Source organism: Eptesicus fuscus, chromosome 21 (genome assembly GCF_027574615.1).
Source record: "Eptesicus fuscus isolate TK198812 chromosome 21, DD_ASM_mEF_20220401, whole genome shotgun sequence".
NCBI classification, from domain to species: domain Eukaryota; kingdom Metazoa; phylum Chordata; class Mammalia; order Chiroptera; family Vespertilionidae; genus Eptesicus; species Eptesicus fuscus.
In genome coordinates, this window is record NC_072493.1 from 7,878,049 (window position 1) to 7,889,040 (window position 10,992).

A 10,992-nucleotide genomic window follows, 5' to 3' on the forward strand; every position below is an offset into this window, starting at 1 on the left:
TGTCCCCGTGTTGTTGCTCACCGAATGGCGGGAGGGGGTGTCTCCTGCCCCTCCGTGGAAGGCCACCACCTGCATTTCTCAGGCCGGTTTGCCTGGGGGCCTTCCTCTAGCCAAGCACAGGGGGCCTCTTGCCCAGGGCTCCTGCGGAGGAGCACATGTCAGTGGGGTTTCAGTGGGGAACCGATCAGGGCAGGTTTCTGTGGGAACAAAAAGCAAGCTCACACATTTATTTTAAAACCAATCTTGGACTTGCAATCAGACCAGAAGCCTGTCCTGTCCCTTAGCACAGAAAAAGCAGTGTTGGGAGCAGCTGAGCCTGGTGGCCTGATTTGGGGGCCAGGGGCTGTGCCCACGTTCTCCCACACCTCCACCCCCCTTGGGCCAGGATGTGCATCGACAGGGTGTGGGGACAGCATGGGCAAGGGACTGGAAGAAGGTGGCCCACCTCCGAGCAGTCTGAGGCAGTCGTGCCGTATTTGGTGTTCTGAGCTAAGGAGGGTGGGCCCGCTGTCTTGCAGGGACCAAGACGAGCAGGGTCTTGGGCCTGGGAGGGGCCCCATGGCTGGCACTGCCCCCTGGGTGGCTGGAGGGGGACAGGATTGGACAAAGGTGGAAGTTTTCAGGACAGACTCTTCCACCCACGCATTTGGCTAGACCCCAGGGCTTTGCAGAGCGGCAGTCATCTGCTCAGATCCCCCCGTCACCCAGCATCCACTCGGGAACCTTGTGACAGATGAGAGCACCAGTCCTGTGGACAGAAGGTTCCAGAAGGCCCAGTCCACTCCTGTCTCATCCCCGGGCATTGTCAGCCCTGATCCAGGGACCAGGAAGGAATTGGACATCAGGCCACTGGGCTGTGCTTGTGCTGGGTGCCTTGAGACCCTGACCCAGAGCCATGTGGGGTGGGCAGAGTGTCCACGGAGCCACATCACATTTCCTCTGCCTGGGTCCTGGGGCTGCCTGGCCTAGTTCTCCTTGGGCCTCTCCACAGTGAGAAACGTGTCCACAATCGCTGGCTGCCGCTCAGGGTCGCCGAGGTGCTGCTTCTCGCGGTTCTGCTCGGCCCTGGTCCGCGTCCAGGATGGGGACCGCAGACAGCCGGCCCGGGGCAGTGGGTGCAGGCCTGTGGGAACATGGGTGGGTCAACATGGCCTGGGGTCCTGCGTCTCTCTTGAAGCTACTGGGCTGGGCCCTTGTGTGCTTCCCAACACAGTGTCGGCCACACATTGGGGTCCCCTGGGCACTAGAAAATGTGGGTGCCAACAATGAGGACGTGGGTCTGAACCCCCCGCCTACATGGGGTTTGAGCAGGGAGAGAGGAATGTCCCTGGTCCCACTCACCCCACTGGCTGCCTTGCCATTTTGAGGCTTTTGGGGTCTTGGGCCAAGGACAACGCTTCCTTGGAACCAAAGCGGACACCACGTCAGGCTGCGCTGAGGTGGGGCCAGGTTGGGTGAATGGCACCTCCTCTGTGTTTAGCTTAACTTGTGACTGTTTTTTAGATTATTTTTTTAATCCTCACCTGAGGACATGTTCATTCATTTTTAGAGGGAAAGGGAGAGGAAGAGAGAGAGAAACATTGATCAGCTGTCTCTCCCACCTGCCCCAGCCAGGCTGGGGATCGAACTCGCAACCTTGGTATGTGCCCTGATCAGGAAGGAAATGGTGACCCTTCGGTGTGCTGGACGGTGCTTCAGCCAACTGAGCTCCAGCCAACGGTGCTTAACGAGTGACCATTTAGTAAATTCTTCCTTCAGTGGGTCTGTGCCTTTGGCCTTGGTGGTGTTTGAAAAGCAGAACTGAGGAGGGTAGTAGGAACAGGAGGCACAAAAATATGTAGAATGCAGAAATGTTGAGTAAAACAGTGCTGTGGTGGCAAATAATTAAACACAATCGAGATAATTATTTTTAAAAACGGTATTTTAGGCAGCAGTGTTTAGTCGTCTCGGGCCCCAGGACCTCCCCCAATGCCCACCGTGTCCCAACATCAGCCTCACCAGCTGGCGATTCACCGGTCAGGTTCTCATCATCGGAGTCAGCAAAGACCTCGGCAAGTTCCTGGTCGGACATGTCGGTCAGCTCAGTGAGGTCCAGGAGGTCAAAGTGCACCTCGAGGGAGGACACACTGCTGAGTGGCTCTGGGGGCAGGGGGCATGTCACTGGTGCAGTCATCCGTGAGGCCCCCTGCCCCCACGAGGCCCAGGGGAGACCCAGGGCTCTGGGTAAAGGTCAGCACGGCCCCAATAAGATGGGACAGCCAGACCCCCAACTCTGCTCCCCACACTCAGGACCAAAAGCCTTCTGGGGAGCCCCACTTATAGATGGTACAGCTGAGGCCCAGCGAGCCAAAAGCTTGAAGAGCTTAGTGCTCACCACACTGGGGGAGTGTTTGGACAGGATGTGGCCCTTGGTCCCCACTCCCTGGGGGTCACAGGTCCCCATGGAGCATGCCAGGCAGCTCCCCTATACTTACGCCTTCGTTCTGTGACCTGCAGGAACCCTGGTGCCGGTATTGGGATTCCCACCTCCTCCTCCTCGGCCACAGCTAAGTGGCTGCTGTCCCCTGTCCCAGGGGCTGGGGCATCCAGGGCAGCCAGTGGCACCTCAATCTCCTTAACTATTTCTGCAAAAGACAGAATGCTTTACCTGGGAGGTCGCATAGGGTTCCTTCATCCCAGGACACAGGCAGGAGGACTTGAGAAGTTGCCTCATGGGTGCTGGACAGTGAGCAGGGTGCTCGGGGCAGCCTCGGGCCAGGACCCCAGACGAGGTGGGGGCTTCTCTGGGGAGGCTCCTCGTTTTCCATATTTAAGTTTGTTGTGAGGTGAGGGCAGGAGGCCCCTTGAGGGCCGTGTTTGGTGGAGCTGGGACCACAGCAACACAGGCTCCCACACGTCCCCTGGGACCCCACAGCCGAGCAGGTAGGCTCCAGGGACCAACCCGGGGGCCCCCAGCAGGGTTTTGCGATGCCTCGGGTGGAAGCCAGAGTCAGAGTGGATGAAGCCCCAGGAGCAGCTGCTGCTGTCGCGACGAGGGGCCCCGCTGGGGCTCCCGGTGCCAACAGCTGCCTGTGAGGGTGGGCCTGTCCTCCCCACTGTAGTCAGCAGCCTGGACGCCACCATGTGGGTCCGGAGGGTCCCCGGCTTACAGCTGCAGAGCTGCGCGGTGTGCCTGGCCTCGGGACTGGCACCACCCGCCTGCATGGGGCTGAGGGAAGGTGTACCTGCTGCCCGCGGGCGGCCTGTCCAGCTTTGCACCCTGCTGCCCTCACGTGGGCAGGCCAGGCTGGACAGGCGTGAGATCCGGTTTCTACTTCTGCTGCATCAGGAGTGTGGCTTCTGAGCATCCTTAGAGGGTAGAGTTACACCCACCCCTGTCCTGGCCCCCACAGCCTGGCAAGGACACCTTCCTGCCCAGAGGCCACGAGAGATGAGATTCGGACCCTGCTCTGTGCTGGGGGAGCTGGGCCAAGGAAGCCCCTGGGGGCCTGAGTCTGCAGGACACTTGGCTTTGTGTCCTCAAGGGGAGCGTGGCACCGGGTAAGTGTCTGGGGCCTGTCACACCCTGAGACACTCCCACACCTGACCTGTCGGGGTGACTGGGCTGGAGGCTCTGGGGTGATAACTATGACAATGCCTCTCGGTTTTCAGACTTGCTCTGTGCCAGGCACTGCCTAGTGCTCTGCTCTCTAAGTGGACGTCGCAACCAGCCATGAGGGCGGACACAGTGCTGAGCGTTGTGCTTTAGAGAGGGGCTCAACTCCCTGCAGGCACCGCCCAGGGGACCATGGAGTCTGAGCGCTCTGCCTCCATTCCCAGGTCATGGTGCAGGGCTGGGAGCAGGGGCAGAGGAGGGAGGAGACCCCTGCCTGTGCCCGCAGGGAAGCTGGAATGTTTCCTGGGCCCTCCCCAGGCGGAAGCGGACTTCTGAAAGATGGAAAGATAGAGGCAGGGGTCTGCTCACAGCTGCCCTGTCCCTCTGTTGCTGGGTGGGGCCCTCCTCTAGACAAGAAAGCATCCATTCATTCATTCTTCAACCCAACAAAGGTCTCCTGAGTGCACACTCTGTGCCAGGCCATAGCATGAGCCAAGTGGGTGATCCCACCCTCGAGGACGGGCAGTGCTGGGGAGCAGTGGGGGAGCAGTTCTCCTCTTGGGGTCTGAAGATGGGCGGGAGCTGCGTCACACCTGAGGGGAGCAGGGCCAGGCCCAGGGGACATGGGTGGGGTGCATCACGTAGATGTTGACTGCTACTCCGAGCCAGCTGGGCAAGTGCTGGAGGGTTTGAGCTGAGAGGGGCACCATCTATTTGCACTTTTAAGTGACAGTCCAGGTGGGAAGGATGAAGACCACCGGTGCTAAGATGGGGGCTGGGGGGACCCAAAAGGACCTCAACCAAAGAGCACACTCCTGGCCCATCTAGCGGGGAAGGGGGACTGGGAGCGTCCACGTGCCTCTTTATAGATAGAGGGAGGCGGGAGCCTCGGACAGCCCCTGGGACAGACTGCACAGGCACCATGGCAGTAAGAAGCACACGTTATAAACTTCCAACATCCCAGAAACAGCAGGGTGTCTGTGTGCCGTAGAGTCAACGGCATATAGTGCGTGTCTGGTCTTTCCCATCTCCTTTGGCAGTGGCCTGGTCTCCGTAAATCCTGGTGCCCTGATCTGTCTCCAAGCTGTGGGGGAAGAAGATGTAGCTTCTGCCATCAAGGACACTGATCCTTGGGCTAGAAGATTGCGATGGAAAGGGAGGTTAAGAGTCAATATGCCACTGCAGATGCCAGGGACAGAGGAGTCCAGGAAGGTCAGGGTTGAGCTTGGCATGTAAAGCATGTGGCCAGGGTGCTAGACAGTCCAACTATTAAATGCGGAGTCACCGCACGGTCCAGCAATTCCGCTCCTACGCTTAAACCCAAAAGAACCAAAAGCACAGGTGCAACAAACACTTGTACGCAAATGTTCACAGTAGCGCTGAGCGTCACAAAAGGCAAAAGTGAAAGCAAACCAAATGTCCATCAATGGATGATGGATAAACAGAATGGGGTCCATCCATCACTGGAATACTTCTCAGCCACAGAAAGGAACGGCACTCTGACACCCGCCATAACATGGATGAACCTTAAACATGGTGAGTGCAAGAAGCCAGGCACAAAAAGGCCACATATTAGGACACCATTTGTGCAGATGTCCAGAACAGGCAAATCCATAGAGTAGAAAAGTCAGTTAGAGAAGACGGTAGATTGGTGGTTGGGGTGTGTGTAGGATGTGGAATAACTGCTGATGTGTACAGGGTTTCTTTGCTGAAAACCTAAAATTAGATGCTGGTGATGGTTGCACAACTTTGATACAGATGCTCCCTAACTTATGACAGGATTATACCCCGATAACTTGTCGTAAGTTGAAAATACTGTAAGTAGCCCTAGCCTGTGTGGCTCATTGGGCAGAGTGTCAGCCTGGGGACTGAAGGTCCCGGGTTTGATTCTGGTCAGGGGCATGTACCTCTGTTGCAGGCTCCTGGCCCTGGTCGGGGGCATGTGGGAGGCAATCAATTGATGTATCTCTCTCACATGGGTATTGCTCTCTCTCCTACCTTCCACTCTCTAAAAAATCAATGGAAAAAATATCCTTGGGTAAGGATTAAAAAAGAAAAAGTATTGTAATTTAAAAATGCATTTAAGACTCCTAATGTACTGAACATTGTAGCTTAGTCCAGACCACCTCAAACTTGCTCAGAAGAACACGTACATTAGCCAATAGCTGCCCAGCACCACAGAGACAGTATCGTATCACTAGTCTGGAAAAGATCAGAACTGAATATTCAAAGTACAGTTTCCACTGAATGCTTAGCGCTGATTGCCATTGTAAAGTAAAAAAATCATTAAGTTGAACCATCTTAAGTTCAACTTAAGTACTAACAATACTAAATTGTAAACTTTAAAAGGGTGAATTTTAGCACATGTGACTTATATCTCAATTTTTAAAATCCTCAATGGAAACAAAGGCTGATTTTGGCTGGCATTAAAGGGCAAAGCCAGGATGACTTTGGACATGTACCATATGCTGTACACCTACTATGTGCCAGGCACCTGGCTCAGAGGCTGGGACTGGGTCTGAGCTCCAGGATCTGGGCTTGCCCTAGTACACAGTAGGTGCATCATAAATGTTTGTGGAATGACTGAGCCCAAAAACTCATGCCATCTCTCAAAATATAAAAGCCTAAGTGACCATTACGATCAGTTGACCGAATGACCAGTCAACCGGTTGCTATGATGCGCACTGACCACCAGGGGCAGGTGCTCAATGCAGGAGCTGCCCTCTGGTGGTCAGTGCGCTCCCAGGGCCAACTTCCTGCAGCCGGCCAACCTCCCATGGTCTCTCCTCCCAGGACTGGGTGAGATGGCCCCGATTGCCAATCTCAGGCCAGGCCGAGAGACCCCACTTGTGCACAAATTCGTGCACCGGACCTCTAGTAGTTAATAAAAGGCTCTCTGGTCAATTAGTCTGATCTCTGGAGGACAAAGGGACACATGTCCCACAGGTCAAACCCACTGCTCTTCCTGGGGCACAGCAGGGCAGAGTGCTTGGCAGCCTGATGGAGCCACAAGCTGGGTCATGCAAGCCAGGGCCGAGGCCAGCGAATGTCTCTGATGCCCAGGACACTCCCTGTGGGGAGACTGAAGTTGGGGTACCAGAGTCTGCCCGCCCCCCCAGGGCTGATTGTTAATGTGTGTAGAGTGGATAGGGTTACCTTGTGCTATGCCGCTGACCTATTTTCCAGCACAACTGTGCAGAGAACGGCCCAAATTTCAAGTTCCCTTCTGTGTGTCCAGGGCCCTGCCCCAGCATCATCGAGGAGGCGTCTGCGCGCACCCACGAGCACACAAAGTAATGAAATTAATGAATGTCATAAAGAAGGCTGCAGCGAGGGAGAGATGTCACAGAAGTGGGGCACCGGCACCCCATTTCCCCAGCCCTGGTCCCTAGACTCTGCCCCTCCTCCTCACCCCGTTTAGGCTCAGCAGCTCTCTTTCCCTGTGGGTGGGCTAGAACCCTAGTTTTCCAGAGTCAACAGCTGGGGTCCTTCAAGAAGTTCACTACCCACCACACACCCTAATCTCGTCAACTCTGGATCTGCACTCTTGGATTATTAAGATATTAATTCATTTAAGTCCAAGATGAGATTTGAATGATGCCCTACAAACACCTTATTTTTTAGAGATAATTGCAGAAACAATTGTGGATGAAACAATGTGTCTAGATTTGCTACAAATGACTCCTGAAGGGAGGAGATTGGTGGGGTCTGGTTGCGCAGCAGGAGGTGGCAGTCAGGGCTTTCCCACACTGTTTTCTCTCCTTTCGTGTGCTCTTCTCTCTCCAAAATGAAGTTTACAAAAGTTACTGAACCGAGAGGATGACGGTCACAACCACCCACGTGTGACCTGGTGAGACCCCATGGCGTGGCCACACCAGCCCCCTGCCTGCCCAGAACAGGCCCCGGGGAAACATGTCTGCACGGGTGACTTAATCTTGGGCTTCCAGTAAGTGGGACTCGAAGACTGAAGGGTGGCTAGGCTCCTCTGCCCCCGCCCGCAGGAGCCCACACCTCGCAGCCCTTGCTCTCAAGCTGCCCCTGGGAAGTGTGTGTGGGGGGGGAGGGCTGTCAGTTGTGAGAAAAGGCTGGATCCCTCCCTTAAGTGACAAAACAAAGGAACCCGGCACCCCGAGCCCCTGGTGTGTGGTGCTTGCAGGGAGGGTAACGGGTCCAGGCAACCCTCTAGCATGAACCGGCCCAACAAGGGCTGCAGACAGCAAGGACCCACCGCTCTGGGACACTTCCGGGGCCAGCAGTTTGGTTCCAGGGGAGGCCGCTGGCGCTGCGGGGGACCCCCAGCGGGTCCCTGTGTGGTCAGGGAGCGGCCCCTGGAATGGACCTCGAGGAAACAAGGATGCACCCGGGCCTGGTCAGGCGGGTTGGAGCCCTGCGTTTGCATCCTGGCTCCCAGTCGGATGAACGGCACCCACAAATCCTTTCTGAAAGGGCTTGGGAGGGGGTTCCTACAGTTTCCCTCTCATTCCGTCAGGACAGCGGACCGGCTGGAGGAGCGTCCCTCCGTGCACACCTGCCCTCCTAGACGCGCGGTCCCTGGGGCTCGCCCAGGCCCCTCCCCACCCCCGCAGGCAGCACCCCTCCCGGACCCCCTCTGCGCCCAGCGGACACAGGGTCCCCGCTGCGCCCCCGACCGCCCTTCCCCCGGCAGCCGCTGTTGGAGCGAACAAAGCAGAAGCGGCCGAGGGCGCTGCGCCCCCCAACCTCGCCCACCGGGACCCCGAACTCCGGCCGGCGCGCCCACCCCTGACTCCCGGAACCACGGCTCGGCTGGGAGGGGTTCGGGGAAACTCTGGTCCCCCACCCAGAAGCAGGCAGGCGCGGCTGCCCGAGCGCCGAGGACCAGAGGACAGGACGGCTCTGGGAGCCCCCCGCAGGGCGGCGGCTGATCCGGGAGGAGCCCCATCCCGGGCGGCGGGGCCCGGCGCGGCCAGAGGTCTTCGCGGCCCGGCGGCTGCGTCCCCGGGACAAGGGGTGCGGCTGCTGCGGGGGAGCGCGGCTTAGGGTCCCAGGGCTGGGGCCGCACTCACCTCCCGGGCGGGCGCCCTCCGGGGGCTCCATGCAGCCGCGGCCTCGCGGACCAGGCGGCCCTGCAGCGGCGGCGGCGACTCGGCCCGGCTCCCGGCTCCCGGCTCCCGGCTCCCGGCGCAGCGCATCGGGCAGCAGCCGGGGTGCCGCTGCGGCGGGGAGGAGCCCGCGGGGCGGGGCACGCAGCTGTTCCGGGGCCCCTGCCACCCCATCCTCCCTCAGCCCCGCGCACAGGTGCGGCCCCGCCCGGCCCGCGCGCGCCCCCTGTCGGACCCGGGCCTGCGGACCCAGCCCGCGGGACCTCGCCCCACTGCGGACCCTCCCGCACCTACCCGCGCCCTCCCAGCCCCGCGCGCACACTCGTCCCGCAGCTGCGCTGAATTCCGTTCATTGCTCACCCCCAGATATTTATGGGGCGCCAGCTACGATCCCGCGCTTCGCACAAGGAGAGGCAAACGTGGGGCCAACACCTAGGACTTGTGGGTGTAATCCATGTTATGAAGAAACCGGGGTGTGGGGAGGGGGGCGAGGCTGGAGGGGTCGTGGGTGGGGGATGGGAGATAAGGAGGCGTTGGCCGACGTGGGGGGCGGGGGGTGCTCCCGGGAATGGAGGCTGGCCGGCTGGCTGAAAGCAGAGATTGGTTCGCTCAAGTCCCACCTCCAAATGCAGTCTGCGGCGTGGGACCTCACACCAGCGCTTGGGGCACAACCTCGCATTAACTCTCCCAGTGATCCTAAGGAAACGGTACCCTCGTTTCTCAGGGGTAGAAACTCAGCACGAGAGGGTGAGTAACCCGACTAAGACTGCAAAGCCAGAGGCCCGAATCCAAGCCCAAGGTCTGCACTTTTACAAAAACAAACCAAACCAAAGAAAAGCACCGGGAGAAAGGGTTTGTTCCCAGCTGAGAGCGGAAAAGGCTCGCAGAGGAGGGCGGTGGGTATGAACTTGGGGCTTCCAGGCAAATCACCCACTCAAAGGCAGGCAGTGCGTTCAACCTCAGCTCACCCAAACCTTCACGGCACAGCCCAGCTCCCGTCGCCCAGAGCCCAAGGCCTTGGAGACACTGGCAGTCGGTGATGCAGGTTGTTTAAAACCCTTTACGAAGATTTAATGACCCACGGGGACTAACCCTTATAGTTTGTGAGCCACTGACTGGTCTCTATGCCACTCGGAGAGGCAGAGAATGTGGCCTCTCAGGTACAAAGCTGAGCTACAGGGTGGGTGGTGCGGGCATTGGTTGCTCAAAGTCAGCTGGGGTGGCAGATTGCATTTTCTCAAAATGGTCCCGGCAATATTTTTCATTCCACATGTCTTCTAGAACCTCCTACTCCAATTAAGACTCCCCATCTTACTCCTTCTGCTTGAAGCCGGGCAAGCTGTGTGACTGCTCTGGCCGGTAGCATGTGGCTGCAGGATGCTCTGTGACTTTCAAGGCAGGGTCAGGAGGAGGATCTCTCAGAAAGCTCCGCTGGAGCCCAGCCACCCTGGGTGAGGAAGCCCAGGCCACTGGGGATGCCACCGCGTGTTTCCTTTGAGCACCCATCCCCTGTGGGGTGCTATGTGGAGCCAATAGCTGAACTCTCTCATGTAGTCCTTGCTGAGTGGGGGACTCATGAGCAAAACAGATATGTCACTCTATGAAGCCACTGTGTCTTGGGTATAACTTGTTATGCAGCCACAGTAACTGTAACAGTAATTGCTCAATAATGCCTGCTTGAGAGATGAATACATGTATACAGAGGGACTCTTGTCAAAGGCATCCAGAGGCCAGTGTCTATTTTCACATTTTTTCCTTTTTTTGGTTAGTCTTCACTGGAGGATTTTTTTCCCATTGATTTCAGAGAGAGTGGAAGGTAGGGAGAAGGAGAGAGAGAGAGAGAGACATCAATGTGAGAGACCCACATCAACTGGTTGCCTCCCAGGCACATGCCCGTGACCAGAATCAAACCAATGACCCTTTGGTTCTCGGGCTGACGCTCTAACCACTGAGCAAAGCTGGCCATGGCTTTTAACTTTTTATTAAGTACATTTTCAAACCAAAGTAGAGAGAATAACACAATTAACCAGCATGTACCCATCACACGATTTAGTGATTACCAGCTCTTGACTGATCTCATTTTTTAACTCTTTAAAATTTTTTTATTGATAGTATTCCAGATATCCCCCCTTTTCCCCCTTCTTGCCCCCTTCACCTGGTTCCCCCACCCCCACCCCAGGCCTTCACCACTCTATTGTCTGTGTCCATAGGTAATGTATGTATATATGCATATAAGATCTTTGGTTAATCTCTTCCCAACCCCCTCCCCCCTGTTCTCCCTGGGACTCCATGAACTATTCATCTGTGCAATCCATG

General features: G+C 57.2%; 1 protein-coding gene across 1 annotated transcript; it reads right to left on the reverse strand.

Annotated features, from left to right (window-relative positions):
* Positions 1–225: 225 nt before the first annotated feature.
* On the reverse strand, positions 226–8,746 carry DBNDD1 (dysbindin domain containing 1). Its single transcript, XM_008140007.3, has 4 exons — positions 8,641–8,746; positions 2,475–2,624; positions 1,999–2,139; positions 226–1,123 (listed from the first exon to the last, which is right to left on the reverse strand). Exons 1-4 carry the CDS (start codon positions 8,669–8,671, stop codon positions 966–968), a joined length of 480 nt encoding a protein of 159 aa, XP_008138229.3. The 5' UTR covers positions 8,672–8,746; the 3' UTR covers positions 226–965.
* Between the last annotated feature and the right edge of the window lie 2,246 nt (positions 8,747–10,992).